General features: G+C 37.4%; 1 protein-coding gene across 1 annotated transcript; it reads right to left on the bottom strand.

Moving 5' to 3' along the window:
- Window positions 1-13,426: 13,426 nt before the first annotated feature.
- Window positions 13,427-19,948, bottom strand: LOC142167285 (intracellular ribonuclease LX-like). The gene is made up of 4 exons (XM_075227449.1): window positions 19,937-19,948; window positions 19,700-19,855; window positions 14,091-14,289; window positions 13,427-13,695 (listed from the first exon to the last, which is right to left on the bottom strand). The coding sequence occupies exons 1-4, from the start codon at window positions 19,946-19,948 to the stop codon at window positions 13,427-13,429; spliced, it is 636 nt and encodes a 211-aa protein (XP_075083550.1).
- Window positions 19,949-20,916: the final 968 nt, after the last annotated feature.

Raw genomic sequence — 20,916 nt, 5'->3', positions numbered from 1 at the left:
TTGATACTATAGCACGTGAGTTATCTGTGCAGCACGTGAGTTGTCTGTGCAGATTATAGCACTTGGGCTGAAGGAGCCCCTCCGGAGTGTGTACACACCCCCAGTGAGCGCAGGTACCTACTGAGTGCGAGTGCCGAGTGCGAATGCCGAACGATTGGGAGGATTGAGTGATTGTGAGGACTGAGTAACTGGGACGATTGAGTGATTTGGTGGACTGAGTGAAATGATACTCTGAGAGTATGCATATGATTTTATCACTGAATTGCATCGCATTGACATGCACACATGACATACAGGCATAGAGATGTATTTTCCTCATGCTAAACAGTATCACATCATTCATGATTCTCACACATGCTGACAGATGGGCATAGTGATGCATTTGTTTTACACAGGTTATCTGAAAAGAAAATGAAACTTCTCATTTATTATTAAAAGGATTTTGGGAAAATTATTGTTTTCAAACTTATTCTTATTTTTTGCAACTTCGGTAAACGATTTGGGTTTTCACTGATGTACTTGAAAGGAAGAATTATTATTTTTGAAATCATGATTTAGGTGAGCATTTTATCTCTGAGTTACTTCTTGTATTATTTTCTTTACGTGGTTATGGACTGTTGTGGACTATTGGTTTTTGGACACGACCTTGGTAAAAGATCGTCACTGTTTTCAACCTAAGGTTAGGTTTGTTACTTACTCAGTACATGGCGTCGGTTGTACTGATACTACACTTCTGCACATTGCGTGTAGATGTTGGCTAATGTTGTTGCTGTGCTCGATGGTTGATAGATTTGAAGATGTACATGCGTTCTTATGGTAGCTGCCTCTTGTTCATGGTAGCCTTAGATTATAAAAACTCTGTTTATGTACTTTTCAAACAGAAGATGTATTTACTTCAATCAGCTTTGTAATTTCTATTCTTAAAAGCTAATGACTTGTACTACCAGTTCTTGGGGAATGTATAAGATTAAGATTTTTCTTTACTTAAACTGCTTTAATAATTGTTAATGGAATTGGATAGTTGATAATTGGCTTACCTAGCGGGTTGGGTTAGGTGCCATCACGACTAGTTGGATTTTGGTTCGTGATAAGGTGGTATCAGAGCTCTAGGTTCATAGGTTCTGCGAGTCATGAGCTAGTGTCTAGTATAGTCTTGCGGATTGGTATGATGATGTCCATACTTATCTTCGAGTGGCTACAGGGCATTTAGGATATATACTTCCTATCTTTCTTTCTTTATCGTGCGGAATTGATTCAGCTTGAAATATAACTCTTTGAATTCCTTCCACATATTCGTATACGCACATGAGCGCTCTGTATCAGCTGTGCATTGTCGTCTTGTAGTTCCTTGGACGAGGTTCGAGGTGAGTATTCTGTGTTTTGGTGATGGGCCAATCTGGAGGATTTGAGGCCATGATTAGACCGCAGCTTAAGCTCGGTAGTTTCGGTTGTGAGTACCTGCGCAATTGGACTTATGCGTTTGGCAGTATTCCTATGAGTGGAATTTATGGCTCGATGAGCGGTTGAACGACTATATGATAAGTATGATGTGAATGCGGGATGTATTCAGATGGGTTGAATGAGACAAATAAATTTTTCTCGTGACTCAAGAGTTTGCTATTGGGTACTTGACTCTTGTTTGATGGGACATACAGTCTTGAGTTGTCAGTGGGTTGAGGGATCAGTCATGTTGTTTAATTGTGGAGCGAAGTAGATTTTTATGTCGTGTTGATGAGTTCAAACTGAGAAATATTAAGTGATTCTGTGGTAATTGTGGCTGCGAAAAGGTATGGCAATATGCCAATTTGAGGCTAAGCAGGTGGGTTATCTCCTGCGGAGTAATCTACGTAGGTGTGTTACTTATAATGTTGAGATTTGAATTTGAAGCTGGTTGAGAAAGTTGACTTGACTGTCAAGAGAATAAATGCGAGTTTAGAGGATGATCGAGATATTTTATGGTTGGTGTTACATGATCTTGAGAAGAATTTTCATTGAGCTGACTGCAGTATCATGGCAGTAATAGAGCATGAGTATTGTGAGTTATCTAATGTTTTGATTTATGGCTTTGAGCCAAGTGGGGGGGAGGGGTCTGCTATTGACAATTTAATTCATGGCTATGTGTCAAATTTTTGTTTTGGTCTGAGGTTTACTTGGGAATCAGTGATGACTTCCAGAGGTGGAGTTCGAGAATGACTCGAGTAAGGAAGTTTCTGGATACGGATTATATTGTGCTTTATGAGTATATGAAATCATGGGATGAGTGTTGTTGTGCTAATGGGGCACGTGTCTTTTGGCTCATTTGGGTGGTGTAATTGGGATTTGAACAAAGTGGGTGACTCTCGAGAAAGTTCCAATAGGTCCGAGGTTTACATATAGAAATTGAGAATTCCTCCGGACTTGTGTATGGATAAAATCTGAGATTTGCATTTGATGGTGCCTGGACTTGCAGAAATTCTGTATGACTATGGATTCTACATTTTAGTATAAGGAAGATAATAAGAACAATTTCAAATCCACATAAGGTATTCTCAGAGTGAGTGTTACAATTGTGGTATTTTTGAAGGTGTTTAAGAAGAATACAATTGCTTATGGGCCGTAGGGCGTTATGGTTCTATGATAGGATTGTGGGGTGAGCTGTGGCTAAAGATCGTGGCGTTTTAGCAAGGAGAAGTATCAATCTGAAGACAAATTTGGAAGAAACTCGGAGAAAATAAGATAACTGGGTAGTAGGTTGGATCAGTATGGTAATGGATATGATCGGTTCTTTGGGTGCTTATGATGTGGGGGTTTCTACAAGTGCTTTATGGCAATACACCCGGGTTTGGAGACCTGTGTGGCTTGGTTGAGCTAGGGAGATTCAACTCTGATGGCTATGTGCAAATGGATTCCAAAGCAATCTCGAGTATTTCTACCACGATTTGAGATGGGTATTTTCCTACCGGCCTCAGGAGCATGTTGAGTATTGTGATTTTCTACCGGGTGTGATCAAATGGAAGGCTTCTGGCTGATCAGATATGTATTTTATTTGTGACTCAGAATGATTATGAGGTTCTCGTATTTTTCAAATGATTTCATGTTAGATGCGGTGTGTTGGGTGGGATTAAGGTTGGCGTGTGTAAGGTCACAATTTAGTTTCGAAAGGGAGGTCATAAATTCTTAGAGGGCATGGACGGTTTTCGATGTTTAGATGAATGCTATAATTATTTGGTATTGCGTGAGTAGAGCGTACATTTCTGAAGGCGCACTATGTTTTGAATTATGGATATTTCATAGGTATTGCGGCATTTTCCTAGTTGTTCGACTGCTGATTTTAAGACATTGCTATGTGGCACGAAAGAATGGGAGAAATATTCCTCGTGGGAAGATCGTGCATGAGAGATGTGTTAGACATTCGGGCGGTGGAGATGGAACCAGAAATAGTGATTTGTATGTTCTATGGATTTGGACACTGTGAGTTCTCAGGAGCAGATTGTTTCGTGGTTATGGACTGTAAAGTTATGGCCAAAGCTAGCTAGATAATAATATGTGTTATGACTTAGTCATTATGGATTTTCGGAGGGTTATTTATCTACTGTGGGTGACTAGAGTTGATTCGGGGGTCCATTGGTAGGCTTAATTAGGAGGTGTATTATACACTGAGTTGGATTGGTTGGCTCCATACTACTATTGTCGAAGAATGTAACATTCGGTTGATGTTGAACTTATTCGTGTTCTGAAATGATTTGTGAGTTATCCTTTATGCTACATGGAGTTGTGATTCATTATTTATGTGCACATATGGTGCGGTTCTATTGGGGGCCTCATGACGGAATTTAAGCAAGATGAGTATTTAGATATTGCATGATTAATTGCGTAATAGTTATGTTCTTTCAGGTTTCGTGTGGCATTTTTGTCAGTTGCCTCTCCGTGGTTATTGATTTTGAGCAGGGTGGCTCGAGGTATATAATATGGACCAGCGTTTGGATGAGGTCACGCGTTGCAGCGGAGTTATGTTAAGGTATGAACCTTGTATTAGAATCGTGTGATGGTTCTACGGTGTGTGATGTATTTTCAGCATTTCGTTGTGGCAGTACATGTTAATCTTGCGGGGCAGTTCTCTCATTTGAGTCATTTCCATGACTGAGTACATTTGAATGATTGCATATTGGCGCACTGATGGCACGATTTGTGGCTCTAAGTTATATTGGTGTGGCATGACTGTGGGATAGTTGTGTTTAATAATATAAGGTCATTGGACCTAGAATGGGTACTATCAGGTTTTGATTTCGGTATATTCGGGAGTATAATATTGAAAGTCGGTTCATAAAGCGATTATGGTGCTGGCTTGGGCGAGAGAGCTCTGTGACTTGTTGATCTGGTAATTGGTCATGAAATTTTGTGTGTTTCTTTTATTATCAACAGTGTACGAATGTTTTGGGATGAGGTTTGGTTCGATATGGATTTAATACTAGTATTTGGTTAGTTTTGGAGTAGTCACTATGATCAGGAATGGTGCTACGAGCATGCGAGTTATGTAATATGTTAGATGATTATGTTTGTGGTTATGGTTATTGTTATGGCTTGATACAGCTTGTTCAAACTCATACAGTGTGTAAATGTAAGATTCGTGTCTTGAAAGAAATTCTAAAGGTTGGAAATTAAATTCCAAGGTTTATGGGCTAAAGCTAAATCAATGATTTCAGTTGTATTGTGTTATCAAGCCTATATTTAATAAGGTGATGTGTGTTCACCCCCGGGTACATGTGTGATAAGATGGAACAGTGATTTGATGGCTTGAAAACAACTCTTGGCACGTTCGAGGACAAACGTATGTTTAAGTGGGGGAGAATGTAATGACCCGGCCGGTCGTTTTGAGTATCACAACCCCGTTTCCCCCTTTACTGCTCAATTTGGGATTTACAATTGTTGTGTGAATTGCCGGGGTAATTGGTTCGGGTCCGGGGAGGTTTTGGAATGAATTGAAATACTTAGTTCCAAGGTTTAAAGCTTATGTTAAAATAGTGACCGAATGTCGACTTATGTGTAAATGACCTCGGAATGGAGTTTTGATGATTCCAATAGCTCCATATTGCGATTTTGGACTTAGGAGCGTGTTCAAAAAAATAGTTGGAGGTACGTAGTGGAATTTGGCTTGAAATGCCGAAAGTTGAATTTTTGGGAAGTTTGACCGGGGTTTGACTTTTTGATATCGGGGTCGAAATCGGATTCTGGAGATTGGAATAGGTCCGTAATGTGAAATGTGACTTGTGTGCAAAATTTGAAGTCATTCCGGATTGATTTGATGTATTTCGTCACAAGATATAGAATTTGAAGTTTCAAAGTTCAATGATTTCGAATTGAGGTGTGATTCGTCGTTTAGATGTTGTTATGTGTGTTTTGAGGGCTCGAGTAGGTCCGTGTTATGTTATGGGACTTTTTGGTATGTTCGGACAGGGGCTCAGGTGAGTTTCGGATGGTTAACGGATCAAATTCGGACTTAAGAAAATGCTGGAAATGCTGCCTACTAGTGTGATCGCACCTGCAAAGCTTTTGATCGCAGGTGCGAAGCCACACGTGCACGCAACCAGTCGCAGAAGTGGCCAAGAGTGGAACTGGACAGTGCTCGTAGGTGCGAAGAAATTGCCGCATCTGCGAGGTCGCATGTACGAAGGGGTATGCGCTTCTGCGAGCCCGCAGATACGAGAAAGGCATCACAGATGCAAGATTTGAGAAGGCCAGTTGTTTTCGCATGCACGCATTTTTGTCCGCAAAAGCGAGGGTCGCGGGTGCAACCCCTTGTCCGCAGATGCGAAAATCACTGGGACAGAAGCTTAAATTCGGGGTTTCGTGATTTTTACCCATTTTCCGATTTTGGAGCTCGGTTTGAGCGATTTTGGAGAGAAAGTTTTCCACACAACTTGGGGTAAGTGTTCTTGGCTCCCTTGTGATTATATTTCATGAATTAATCTTCATTTTTGGTGTAAGATTATCGAATCTTCAAGAGAAATAGAAGGAAATTCTTATAATGTTACAAAACGAATTTTTTCGAATTTTGAATACCACTTCCGAGTCGGATTTGAGTGAAATTAGTATGGTTGAACTTCTAATTAGATGGGTTATCCTATTTTGTGAGTTTCGTCGGATTCCGAGATGTGGGCCCCACGGGTATTTTTGGGGCGTAATTTCGGATTTTGTGAAAAATATTAGTATTTTGATATGAAATTAATTTCTATAATTTTGTGGGCTGAATCAAATTAATTGTGACTAGATTCGAGTCATTTGGAAGTTGATACGTGCAGAATGGAATTTCTGGAGCATTTCTTAGCTTGCTCGACATTGGATTTGTCTTATTCGAGGTAAGTAACTCTTCTAATCTTGGAGCTGAGGGTATGAACCCTGAATATATGTATTATGTGAATTGTTGGGAGGTGACGCACATGCTAAGTGACGGGCGTGCATCATGAAAATTGTGACATAATTATTTCTGTGGAATTTTGTAGTCAAATAATCTTGGCATTTTCTATATAGTTTTATGTTAAAGAAATTGAGCTGAGAATCATATTAAAAATCATGCTGAGGCTATGTGCCAGTATTATTGGGACCCACAGAGGTCATATTGCTGTAAATTATTTGTTTTGAATTGAAAATTCATACTCAGTCATATTCATTTCATTGCACATCATATCTCAATCTCTATTGTTATTTATTGATACATCATATCTTCATTTTCGGGCTATTTTTATGATATTGTAAGCCCGAGAGACTGGAGAGATTGATGACTGAGTGAGGCCGGGGGCATGATTGTGAGGATAATTATGGGATCGGGTTGCACGCCGCAGCAGGCCATATTGGCTTTATTATAGCACGTGAGTTGTCCGTGTGGATACAGATATTGATACTATAGCACGTGAGTTGTCCGTGCAGCACATGAGTTGTCCATGCATATTATAGTGCTTGGGATGAAGGAGCCCCTCCGGAGTATGTACACACACCCCCAGTGAGCGCAGGTACCTACTGAGTACGAATGTCGAGCGCGAGTGATTGAGAGGATTGAGTGACTGTGAGGATTGAGTGACTGGGAGGATTGAGTGATTGGGAGGACTGAGTGAAATGATACTCTGAGAGTATGCATATGATTTTTATCACTGAGTTGCATCGTATTGACATACACACATGACATACAGGCATAGAGATGTATTTTTATCATTCTATACAGTATCACATCTTTCATGATTCTCACACATGCTGACATATGGGCATAGTGATGCATTTGTTTTACACGGGTTATCTGAAAAGAAAATGAAACATCTCATTTATTATTGAAAGGATTTTGGAAAAATTATTGTTTTCAAAATTATTCATATTTTTGGCAACTTCGGTAAAAGATTTGGATTTTCACTGATGTACTTAAAAGGAAGAATTATTATTTTTGAAATCATGATTTAGGTGAGCATTTTATCTCTGAGTTACTTCTTGTATTATTTGCTTTACGTGGTTATGGACTGTTGTGGACTATTGGTTTTTGGACCCGACCTTGGTAAAAGCTCGCCACTGCTTTCAACCTAAGGTTAGGTTTGTTACTTACTCAGTACATGGGGTCGGTTGTACTGATACTACACTTCTGCACATTGCGTGCAGATGTTGGCTGATGTTGTTGCTGTGCTCGATGGTTGCCGGATTTGAAGATGTACCCGCATTCTTATGGTAGCTGCCTCTTGTTCATGATAGCCTTAGATTATAAAAACTGTGTTTATGTACTTTTCAAATAGAAGATGTATTTACTTCATATCAACTTTGTAAATTCTATTCTTAGAAACTCATGATTTGTACTACCAGTTCTTGGGGAATGTATAAGATTAAGATTTTTCTTTACTTTAACTGATTTAATAATTGTTAATGGAATTAGATAGTTGATAACTGGCTTACCTAGCGGGTTGGGTTAGGTGTCATCACGACTAGTTGGATTTTGGGTCGTGACATTTAGTTGTCAAAGGGTTTAGATAACGAGAAGGTCTTGATTATTTTGATACATACTTACCGGTAACAAGGATTACATCTATTCAGGTGTTAATAGTGTTAGCCGCCATGTATGTTCTTGAAATCCATCAGATGGATGTGAAGATAATCTTCTTAAATGGAGATTTGGAGAAAGAAATTTATATGGAACAACCTGAAGGATTTATGGTTCCCGGAAAAGAAAAGAAGGTGTGCCGACTTGTTAAGTCACTTTACAGATTGAAACAAGTACCCAAACAATGGCATGCGAAATTTGATCAAACAATGTTGGCAAATGGATTTAAGATTAGTGAGTGGGATAAATGTGTCTACATTAAAAACACTCCAAATCATATAGTCATTGTATGTATATATGTTGATGATATGTTAATAATGAGCAAACACATTGCGGATATAAATGCTACTAAGCACATACTTTCTAGCAAGTTTGATATGAAAGACTTAGGAGTTGCTGATTTAATTCTAGGAATTAAAATCCATTGTACTCCACAAGGACTAGCATTGTCTCAATCTCATTACGTTAAAATGGTATTGGAAAAATTCAAGTATTTGGATTTCAAAGTTGCAAAGACCCAGATTGATGTAAATGTGGCTCTTACAAAGAATCTAGGTCAAAGCAAATCTCAATTAGATTATGCTCGAGTGTTGGAAAGTTTAATGTATATCATGAATTGTACAGGACCTGATATAGCTTGTGCAGTAAGTAAACTGAGTCTTACACAAGTAATCCCAACCAAACTCATTGGATGACAAAAAAAATGAGTTTTGGGGTATCTAAAACATACCCAAGATTATGCTTTGCATTACAGTAAGCACCCTGCGGTAATTGAAGGATATAGTAATGCAAATTGGATCACTAGGTCATCAGAAACAAAGTCCACAAGTGGATATATTTTTACAATTGGTGGAGGAGCAGTTTCTTGGAAATCATCCAAACAAACATGCATCGCTCGCTCTATAATGGAGTCTGAGTTTATAGCTTTAGATAAGGCTGGAGAAGAAGCTGAATGGCTCTGGAATTTCTTGAAAGATATTCCGTTTTGGCCCAAGCCAGTGCCTATATGCATACAATGCAATAGTCAAGCGACAATAGGAAGGGCTGGAAGCGTTATATATAACAGAAAATCTCGTCACATACGATGAAGACATAATACCGTTAGACAACTGCTCTCTAGTGGAATTATCACAATTGGCTACATAAAATCAAAAGATAATGTGTCGGATCCACTTACAAAGGCCTAAATAGAGAGGCGGTTTATAAATCATCAAAGGGAATGGGACTATAGTCGAGGATAAATCAATGTGGTGGTAACTCTACCTAGAAGACTGGAAATCCCAAGATCTAAGTTCAAGGAGATCAAACAAAGTCATTAGTAATGGTTCAACATTGTCAAATAGAATTTTGGTCTATTCTCGTGATGAGACAATGTTCAGTACTAAAGATAAAATGTTAAAGTTTTTAATGGTTTTTAAAATTGATACGGGGTATATCAAATAGTGTATCTATAGGATAACACGTTTAGGAATCACCTATATAAGTATGAAGTGTAAGTCGATTCAAGGAGAATTCTGTAAGGCCAGTTCTCTATGCACTTATGAACCAAGCGGTGTTTATGGCTGAGACGAACACAACAATGAGAACCAAAGGCGGTTAAAGGGTTGATTGTGTGATTTATGGTTGTATAGGTATATACCAAAGTTTAACGGTTCAAAGATATTAAATCTACCGATTGACTGAGTATATCCGACATAAGTTCACTATAAAAAGTTCAAAGGGAAACCTACTTATCCAGATGCAATTAATCTTTGCTTGTAAATCACACTGTTTTTCATACATGCATATTTTTAGATAGCCATTCCCCATTCATGTGGGAGATTGTTGGGTTTTATATAATAAGAGGTATAAATAAAAAATGGAGGGAAACGAAAAGTTTGAAGTTGTTTCATTTACTAATGCACTTTGTCCTTCATCGAAAAAAGGAAAGAAAATCTTTGTGCTTATATAGAGAAGCACATCTTCTAGCTCTGAAAGAGTTGAGAAGAAGTGGTGCCTCGCGCCTTCGTCGTCGTCGTTGTCGCTCGCTTGGCTTCGGCTTCGGCTTCAGATTCGGTTAATTGATATGTTTAGGATTCACCTATATAAGTGTAAAGTTTAAGCCACTTCAAAAGAATTCTATAAGGCTAGTTCTCTACGCACTTATGAACCAGACGGTGTTCTTGGCTGAAACGAATACAACAATGAGAACCAAAGGCGGTTAAAGAGTTGATTGTGTGACTTATGGCTGTCTAGGTATACACCAAAGTTCGACGGTTCAAAGATATCAAATCTACCGATTGACCGAGTATATCCGACATAAGTTCACTATGAAAAGTTCAAAGGGGAACCTACTTATCCAGATGCAATTAATCTTTACTTGTAAATCATACAGTTTTTCATGCATGCATATTTTTAGATAGCCCTTCCCCATTCATGTGGGGGATTGTTGGGTTTTATATAATAAGAGGTGTGAATGAAAAATGGAGGGAAAAAATTTGGAGGGAAACGAAAAGTTTGAAGTTGTTTCCTTTACTAATGCACTTTGTCCCTCATCGGAAAAAGAAAAGAAAATCTTTGTCCTTATATAGAGAAACACATCTTCTAGCTCTTAAAGAGTTGAGAAGAAGTGGTGCCTCGCGCCGTCATCGTCGTCGCTCGCTCGGCTTCGGCTTTGGCTTCGGTCAATTGATACGTTTAGGAATCACCTATATAAGTGTGAAGTGTAAGCCGCTTCAAGGAGAATTTTGTAAGGCCGGTTCTCTATGTACTTATGAACCAGGCGGTGTTTATGGCTGAGACGAACACAACAATAAGAACCAAAGACGGTTAAAGGGTTGATTGTGTGACTTATAGTTGCATAGGTATACACTAAAGTTTGACGGTTTAAAGATATTAAATCTACCGATTGACTGAGTATATCCGACATAAGTTCACTATGAAAAGTTCAAAGGGAAACCTACTTATCCAGATGTAATTAATCTTTGCTTGTAAATCACACTGTTTTTCATGCATGCATATTTTTAGATAGCCATTCCCCATTCATGTGGGGGATTGTTGGGTTTTATATAATAAGAGGTATGAATGAAAAATGAAGGGAAAAGATTTGGAGGGAAACGAAAAGTTTGAAGTTGTTTCCTTTACTAATGCACTTTGTCCTTCATCGGTAAAAGGAAAGAAAATCTTTGTGCTTATATAGAGAAGCACATCTTCTAGTTCTTAAAGAGTTGAGAAGAAATGGTGCATCGCGCCGTCGTCATCGTCGCTCGCTCGGCTCGGCTTTATCTTTGGCTTCAGATTCGGATTCGGTCAATTGATATGATTGATTGATAATTTTTTGGACCAAATTTATTTTTTATTTTCCGTTAAAATTCGCGACCAAATAGAAAAGGGTACTTTCGCACCTATTCAACCCAGACTTTTTTTGCTATAAATTTAGAGGTTTGTTCTCACTTTGAGACCACCAAAAATTTGCATACTCTCCCCTCTCTCTTCTGCATTTCTGCACTGTCTTTCAAAAGAAAAAAACGCAAGCATCAGTGTGATTTACTACCGTTTGTTGAGTTCGACGAGGTTCTGTAATTTCCATTATCAGTATTATAGAATAGTTGTTCCATTCTATCCCGAAAAAAATTAATCCAACAACCTTGGGTAACAATGAGGGAATTAAATTCTTTAAGAAAACACAATTTTCTGTTGGGCTCGAAACGTTCTTCATCTTATTTTATTTCTGTCTTTTGTTTCTGCTTTCGTTTTATTTTGCAGAAATTATATTTTTGAATACGGATACTAACATCTCTATATATAAGGAATATGGTGTTCGATGACTTAATGACTTTTCTCATTTTTACGATTTTTATGTTTAATGGAGTACCCTTTGTGTTCCAATTTATCCGGTAGTCTTCCTTTTTTGCCGGTCACTAAAGATAACAATTTTCTATTTTAGAACTCTTAATATGTACATTTTAAATATTCTTACCTCACTAGAGTTTATGCATATTAAAAATTTCCAATAAAGTGATGCCAACAATTAGGATAAAAAGTCGAGTTAATTACACTAAATACTCTATAATATGACTCAATTTCGCATACATCCTTTGATTTTAAAATTAAATATTTAGACCTCCTATAATATAAAAATCTGACACTTACACCAATAAAATATATCCGTAGCTAAGTATATTAAAATACACAACTGAAAAAATAAACAAAGGAAAGGTGCCAACAACTCCCAAATGAATGAGTAGAACCATCAGGCAAATATATAGCATTGGTGTAGCAACACCCTGTGCCCTTTGGCCTTGATTGTTGCTCTTTGAAGTTCTTCCCTTGGTATACTTCTTACTTTGACATTATTTGGGATAGTTTTGGTATATTTTGATCGATTTTCTCCCAATTCGATTGCTTTCCAAAATTTCCAAGGGCTGGTCTCTCCCAAAAGCTTTCTCATAAATGTGTTTTCATTTACTTCCTCTGTCCGAATTTATGTGACAGTATTTGACTCGGTATAAAGTTTAAAAAAAAATATATATTTTTAAAACTTGTGGTCCCCAAAATTAGCAGTAGATAAGTGTGACTATAAATCATATGACTTTTTTTGGGATAGACTAAATAAAAAAGTATGACACATAAATTGGGGACATAGGGAGTACAATTTAAAGTGCTCAAGGAACCATTTTCCATAATGAAATTAAGATTTTCTCATTGTGTTTCTCTCAGGATTTTCGCCACTTCGATGGTCAAAATAAGATCATTCCCGCGGAGCTCATTGATATGAAGAGTTGAGGAAAATTGGCGACCGTTGGAAATCAACACCTCTTTATTAATCAAAATGAGATGTGACAGATTTGAAATTTTATTTCAACGAGAAAAAGAAGTAAAACAATTTACAGTCATTGTCAGTCAACTTGGCGCTTACAAATTACAATCTAAAGAATCTTTTTCTTACAAGATTTGATGGTTATTACTTACTGTATTGTATCGTATTATTACTTTAAATATAATATTTATTTTGATTATTACTTAAATTTTATTATATCATATCGTTAAATGTGTGGTACGTAACAACGAAAAGTACCACTTTATGTACATATTTGATGTGGTCGTGTTGTTACTTTTTTGTTTGTTCCCATCTTGCCTTTTCTTATTAGTATTAAATAATACAATCCTTTACCCTACATTTTTATGCAATAATTCTACCTCGTACCTTAATATTTCTTTATAATATTGTAATCTTATTATTCAAATTATTGGTGCATAACATCATGAAACGACAACAAAAAAATATAATATATTCAAACATTATATACAATATAATATATTATAATACAACCCAATATAATAAATTATGATACAATACATAACACTTATCCAAACAAGAATACAAAACATGTTTCTCTAGAGCGAATAGGCAGATTTCTCATCAAGGAGACTTTCTGATCTGAAGACAGCAAATTCAACAGTTTCTTTACGTCTCTTACTTTCTGGGACAATTGGGCAGTCAATGATTTTCGAACCAGATTTATCAACACAAATATAAACCTCAAAAAGCTGGCTGTTCCCAGATAAATCAATATTGCATTCCACACCAGCGGTATGTCCAATGCCTTTTTCTATTGCTTCTTTGATTGCTTCATAGCTGTAAAATCCTCCATCTGGTTTAATACCTGGTTATTTCTTTCCCCACATCAATTAAATTTTTTATACGCTAATAATTTTTAAGAATATTTCAAATACAAATAATTAATTTATAAATTAAAGATAAATACTGACTTATGACAACCAGTATATACTAATAGTGTAAAATTTATTTATCACAATAATATACAAGATTTGGACGGTCAGGATGGTTTCACGTGAAACCAAACCATATCAGTAGATCTGCCTGAATTTCAACTTGTGATTGTCATTTAGGTACCGTTTTCACTTGGTTATTGATTAATATTTATCATAAATAATCGTTATTTTATAAGTGACATGGTTATTTAAATTTTATAGTACTATTAGTGCACAAATCTTAAACTCGATATCATTAATAATACATTTGTCTAAGGTATATTACCTGCATTCTTGAGAATTTGAAGCAGGTTCACCTTTTCCTTCAAGGCAAGAGCAGCTTGGAAATAAGAATGCATGTCTAGCATAGAAAGGGAACAAGTACCATGTTTCTTCCATTCATGAGACCAAAACCTTGTTCCATTGTTTGATGGACAAAATAGTGTCGGCCAATTTTTTTGCATACTACTTATCAAGTCCGAAATCTGTATTCATTAATGTACACAACTTTTTCAGTTTCAGTAATTAAAACTGTTGGGAATAAACCCCCTACATAATTAATATTCACAGTAATAAAAGCAGAATAATAATGTAGCACCGAGATATGGTAATTAACAAAAATAAAAAAGTGAATACGACCCCAAGATTTTATGTGGAAAACCCTTTTGAATAAGGAAAAAAGGCGCGGTCCTGAGACGAGCAACTGATATCACTATAGCAAGGAATTTTACACTTTGTAAGTTCGAGTAAAATACTCCAAAGACCACTACAATACTCAAAAGAAATAACCCTCTTTCGATATTCCAAGCTCACTACAATATCGCTCAGTCTCTATTTTTCTCACAGACTATTTTGTTATACTTTATCTGTGAAACCTCACTCTTTCTTTCTCTCTTTGTTGGTGTGTAGAAATGAGAGTCGAAACTCTCCTTTTATAGCCGAAGCCTCACTCTCTAAAGCCTACTATATTTGATAATTTGCACATATTTTTCCTTCTTTTTCTTCAATGTTGACAATTCAACAAAGTTGGCTACCAAACCAAAGAAATTCTCAGCCAAATATTTTTCTTAGGCACATGCCTATTACTTTGCCTTTTGAATGAAATGGACCCCATTAATCTCCCCCTCCAGTCCCATTCATCTAGAGGAGGTAGCATTGTATTCTAGTTTGAGTGCATGCCGACAAGTTCTTTGCATAGCTCGAACTTGTCTCTTGGTACCACCTTGGTCAACATATCAGCATGATTTTCACTCGTGTGATCTTTTTGACCTGTAAAGATTCGTTCTCCACCTTCTCACGAATCCAATGATATCTCACATCTATATGCTTTGTTCTTGCTTGGTACATGGAGGTCTTGCTCAAGTCTATTGCACTTTGATTGTCGCAATAGACGACATACTCCTTTTGTTGCAATTCCAGCTCTTGAAGAAACTGCTTGAGCCATACAATCTCCTTGCCAACTTCTGTAGCAACAATGTACTCTGCTTCAGTTGTTGAAAGTGCAACACACTTCTGCAATTTAGACTGCCATGATATAACTCCGTCTGAAAAAGTAAATATATATCCAGTAGTGAATTTTCTATTATCAGTATCATCGGCCATATCAGCATCCGTGTAACCCTTCAAGATTAGATCAGATCCTCCAAACCACAAGCAATCTCCTACAGTACCTTTTAGGTACCTGAGTATCCACTTGACTGCTTCCCAATGTTCCTTTTCAGGATTTTCAAGGAATCTGCTAACAACACCAACTGCATAAGCAATATCAGGTATGGTGCATACCATTGCATACATCAAGCTTCCGACTGCTGAAGAATAAGGAACTCTAGCCATGTTCCCTTTCTCCTCCACTGTTGTAGGACACATCTTCTTGCTCAAGTTTAGATGACTAGCAAGAGGTGTGCTGACTGGCTTAGCATTCTTCATGTTGAAGCATTCCAGTACACGTTCAATGTACTTCTCCTAAGACAACCACAACTTTCTGCTTGTTCGCTCTCAAACTATCTTCATACTCAGAATTTGTTGTGCTGGGCTCAAGTCCTTCATATCAAATGACTTAGATAAATCTCCATTCAACTTTGTGATCAGTCCCTTGTCTTTTCCTATAATTAACATGTCATCCACATACAACAACAATATAATAAAGTTATTCTAAATCTTTTGAAGTATACACAAGGATCAAAATAGGTCTTTATGTATGCTTGACTTTTCATGAATGAGTCAAACTTCATGTACCACTGCCTTGGTGCCTGCTTCAATCCATAAAGACTCTTATTCAATTTGCACACCATGTATTTCTTTTCAGCTACTTCAAATCCTTCTGACTACTCCATATAAATCTCCTCTTCCAAATCCCCATGAAGAAATATCGTTTTCACATCCAACCGATCCACTTCAAGATCTAGGCTAGCTGCTAAGCTCAAAATTGTTCGAATAGAAGTCATTTTGACAACATGTGAGAAAATTTCGTCAAAATCAATACCTTTTTTCTGTTCGAAGCCTTTAACCACCAATCAAGCTTTGTATTTGACCATCTTGCCTTTTTCATCTTTCTTTAGTTTAAAGACCCACTTACATTTGAGTGATCTTTTACCCTTTGAAAGTTCAACCAGCTTGTACGTGCCATTTTTCTGCAGAGATTCCTTATCTTCTTGCATGGCTTTCATCCACTAGTTCTTTTCTGTATGGGACAACACCTCTTTAAGACTTTCTGGCTCCCCCTCATTACTGATGAGGACATACTCTGTGGCAGGGTACCTGCATGACTCTACCCTTGGCCTTTCTGATATCTTCAGAGATTGAGGTTGTTCTTCTCCCTGAGTGGGGTGCTCCACTTGCTCGACATCATCATCAAGTTTCTCCCCTGCTCAATAACCTCACCTGGTTACTCCCCCTGCTCGGCAACCTCGTTGGTCCTACTTTCTGCACTTGTGGGATTTTTAGAAGTAGAAGAAATAGTAACAAGGTTAGGAATTATACCATTCTTGGCCTTCTCTAGCATATCATCAGCAGTTCCAACTTCACTTTCTCGGAAGACTATATCTCTGCTTTTGATGACCTTCTTCTTTACAAGATCCCACAATCTGTATCCGAACTTTTCATCTCCATATCCGATGAATATGCAGGGAACATATTTATCATCCAGCTTTGTTCTCTATTCCTTTGGTACATGTGCAAGAGCTCTGCAATCGAACACCTTCAGATGCGAGTAGGACACCTCCTTGTTGGTCCAAACTCTCTCTGGGATGCCAAATGCCAACGGAACTGATGGACTCCTATTGATCAGGTAACAGACTGTCTGAACTGCTTCACCCCAGAATGGCTTAGGAAGTTTAGTCATTCTGAGCATGCTTCTCACCTTCTCCACAATGGTGCGGTTCATTCTTTCGGCAATACCATTGTGTTGTGGGGTTTCAGGAACTGTCTTTTCATGTCTGATCCCATGGCTCGAACAGTACTCTTCAAATTCCCCTAAAGGGTACTCACCTTCATTGTCACTTCGGAGACGCTTTAGCTTTTGTCCTGTTTCCCTTTCCACCATAGCATGAAACTTCTAAAAAACTTGAAACACCTAATCTTTGGTTTTCAAAATATAAACCCATAATTTTCGTGAAGCATCATTAATAAAAGTAACAAAATATTTGTTATCGCCCATCAATTCAATTTCCATTGATCCACAAATATCAGAATATACCAAATCAAGTAAATTCAATTTTCTTTCAGACGATGTCTGAAATGAGACTCTATGTTGCTTACCAAATAAACAGTAGTCACAAGGTTTTACCGTTGTAGCTTTGGCATAAGAAATGAGTGGTTTCCTGGAAATAATATGCAATCCCTTCTCGCTCATATGACCCATCTGTGTGTACCATAAATCTGTAAAAATCTCATCTTGTGCCGCGTTCAATTCACCTTGGCTTATTTCTGCATTTGTCCTGTACAATGTACCACGAGCAACTCCCTTTGCAATCACCAATGATCCCTTGGTGAGTCTCTATTTTTGATTTGCAAAATAGTTCTCGTATCCATCTCGGTCTAAAGTAATTCTCGAGATCAAGTTCATCCGCAAATAAGGTACATGTCGCACGTCCTTTAGAACCAATGTGCATCCGACATTTGTCTTGATACAAATGTCACCAATCCCCGCAATCTTTGAGTAAGTTATGCTACCCATTCTCACATTGCCGAAATTACCTGCTACATATCTGTGAAAAAGATCTCTTACCGGTGTGGCATGGTAAGATGTTGCTGTATCAACCACCCATTCCGACTCTGGACCTCATAAGTGCATGCATTCCTCTTCCTCGTTTATAAAGAGGACAACATTATCATTGTTTTGCACCATAGCAATTGTGTTGTCGTCATTCTTCTGGCCACTAGTTTCATCTTTTCCCTTCCTTCGATTTGGGCAATCTCTTTTGAAGTGACCTGGTTGATCACAATTGTAGCAATTTCTAGGTCTTGATTTGGATCAGTTCTTAGACTTCCCAGGAGCTCCGGATCTACCATAGTTGCTCTAACTCCTTTGATAACTCCTGCCTCTACCTTTTGTGATGAGAGCATGTCCTTGATTTTCAGGCTTCTTTCTCATCTTCTCATTGAGTAGAAGAGCCGATGTGACGTCTTTCAGCTGAATGGTAGTCTTACCGTGCAGGATGGTTATTGCCAAATTATTGTACGAAGATGGCAACGAGTTCAATAGCAAGATGACTTTATCTTCTTCCTCGATTTTCACTTCGAGGTTGGCGAGCTATGTGATTAGTCCGTTAAACATATTTAAATGTGACAAAAAATTTGTACCTTCACCCATGTGTATGGCGTATAGCTGCTTCTTTAGGTACAATTTATTTGTTAGCATTTTGGACATGTATAGGCTTTTCAATCTTGTCCAAATGCCACATGCGGTGTCTTCATCAATGATGTTATTTACCATATCATTTGATAAGTGCAACCTGATTGCACTAGCAGTCCTTTTATCCAAGTCAGCACAATCCTCAGCTTTCATGGTATCAGACTTTTTGGCATTAGCATCAAGTACCTTGTGTAATCCTTGTTGAATGAGCAGATCCCCCATCCTTCTTTGCCATGTTGAGAAACCGTTATCTCCGTTGAATTTTGCTACATCGTACTTTACTCCGAACATTTTTTTTACCGAGTATAGTACTACTGACAGTGAATATTACTTCTGTGAACGAGATGAACATGTGCTCTGATACCAGTTGTTGGGAATAAACCCCCTACAGAAATAATATTCACAGTAATAAAAGCGGAATAATAACGTAGCACCGAGATACGGTAATTAACAAGAATAAAAGAGTCACAACGACACCAAGATTTTTACGTGAAAAATCCTTTTGAATAAGGAAAAAAATCATGGCCCCGAGACGAGCAACTAATATCACTATAGCAAGAAATTTTACACTTTGTAGGTCCGAGTAAAATACTCCAAAGACTACTACAATACTCAAAAGAAATAACCCTCTTTTGATATTCCCACCTCACTACAATATCGCTCTCTCTCTATATTTTTCTCACAGATTATTTTCTTATACCTTGTCTGTGAAACCTCACTCTTTCTTTCTCTCTTTGTTGGTGTGTAGAAATGAGAGCTGAAGCTCTCCTTTTATAGCCGAAGCTTCACTCTCTAAAGCCTACTATATTTGATAATTTACACATTTTTCCTTCTTATTTTTCAATGTTGACAATTCAACAAAGTTGGCTACCAAACCAAAGAAATTTAACAAAGTTGGCTACCAAACCAAAGAAATTCTCAGCCAAATATTTTCCTTAGGCACATGCCTATTACTTTGATTTTTGAATGAGATCGACCCATCAAAAACAAATTAGCTGAATTGCTACTTACTACCGGTAATTAATTTTTTTCCTTGAACTTGCCTGCGTTTCAGCGTAACGGGCATTCTTGTTACAGCTCTTTGGAAATGAGCCATTGTTGTAATTTGGCCAGAGCCCAAGAATACCAAAATCTTCTGCGGGTTTTCCATTTGTTGGGTAGCAACATTTTATCTTGCTGTCACATGATGCTGGATTCCACTGAGAATATAATATAGCCGTAACGTATTAATTAACCAAGAATTGATAATTATGAGGAATACAAATTAGTGTGTTTAGTACTATGGAAGTCATTTTTTTGTAAAATATTTTTTTTATTTTAAAAAATATTTTCATAGCGTTTGATTGGTTAGATGAAAATATTTTCCGGAAAAATTCAGTACTAATAATGGCATTAGCTTATCTGAAAGTGTTGATGAAATTTCAAAGTATAAAAGATTAATAATAATGTTTAAATATTAATCAGAGCAAGTAATATGAAATTAGTGACTTAGAAAACGTGTGAATACTCTTCATTTTTCTTGTGAATAAATATATTAAAGAACTTCATGGTAGGCAACTTAATTAGTGAGATGCCATTCTTAAATCTTTAGATGATTTTGCTATTTGAATTTCATCTATAATAACTTAGTTTTGCAACATGTAATTATTATCTGAGAGTCAATTTCACTAATATTTGAAACTAAATTATATTAGATCAACTCAGTGTTTTAGTGTTAAAATTTAGATATAAGAAACTATATGAAAATTACTATAAGATTATTCTTCTCTGTCACGACCCGGAATCCCAACATCGGGGTCGTGATGGCGCCTAACATCCACTTACTAGGCAAGCCAACGTGAGATAGTTAAATAGCCAAATTTTAACAGTTTAAACAAGTGATGATAAATAACGAGAGATAGGAACTCAAACTAATACAACACCAGCATAAGTCATGTAATAACATCTACTCTCAAAGATCCGGAGTCACGAGTACACGTGTTACTAGAAGTTCTACAAACAGAGTCTAGAATAAATACAACTGTTTCGAATGAAATGAACAGTAAAAGAGGGAAGAGGAAGGGGACTCCAAGGTCTGCGGACGCTAACAGATCTATCTTAAGTCTCCGTATGCAATAATCCGAGCTGACGCACCTCACGCACCGTTGGGACCAATACCAAAATCTGCACAAGAAGTGCAGAAGTATAGTATGAGTACAACCGACCCAATGTACTCCGTAAATGTTGAGCCTAACCTCAACGAGGTAGTGACGAGGCAATG

This window comes from Nicotiana tabacum, chromosome 12 (genome assembly GCF_000715075.1).
Source record: "Nicotiana tabacum cultivar K326 chromosome 12, ASM71507v2, whole genome shotgun sequence".
NCBI classification, from domain to species: Eukaryota; Viridiplantae; Streptophyta; class Magnoliopsida; order Solanales; family Solanaceae; genus Nicotiana; species Nicotiana tabacum.
Note: the sequence above shows the minus strand (reverse complement) of the source record. Positions and strands in the feature narration are given on the sequence as shown.

Excerpts from the sequence above, each read along its gene's own strand:
- LOC142167285 (XM_075227449.1), bottom strand. Across the intron at positions 14,290-19,699 it reads CCCGTTACGCTGAAACGCAG|ATTTCGGACTTGATAAGTAG; the intron begins GCAAGTTCAAGG and ends TAATGAATACAG. Across the intron at positions 13,696-14,090 it reads TCAAATTCTCAAGAATGCAG|GTATTAAACCAGATGGAGGA; the intron begins GTAATATACCTT and ends AGAAATAACCAG.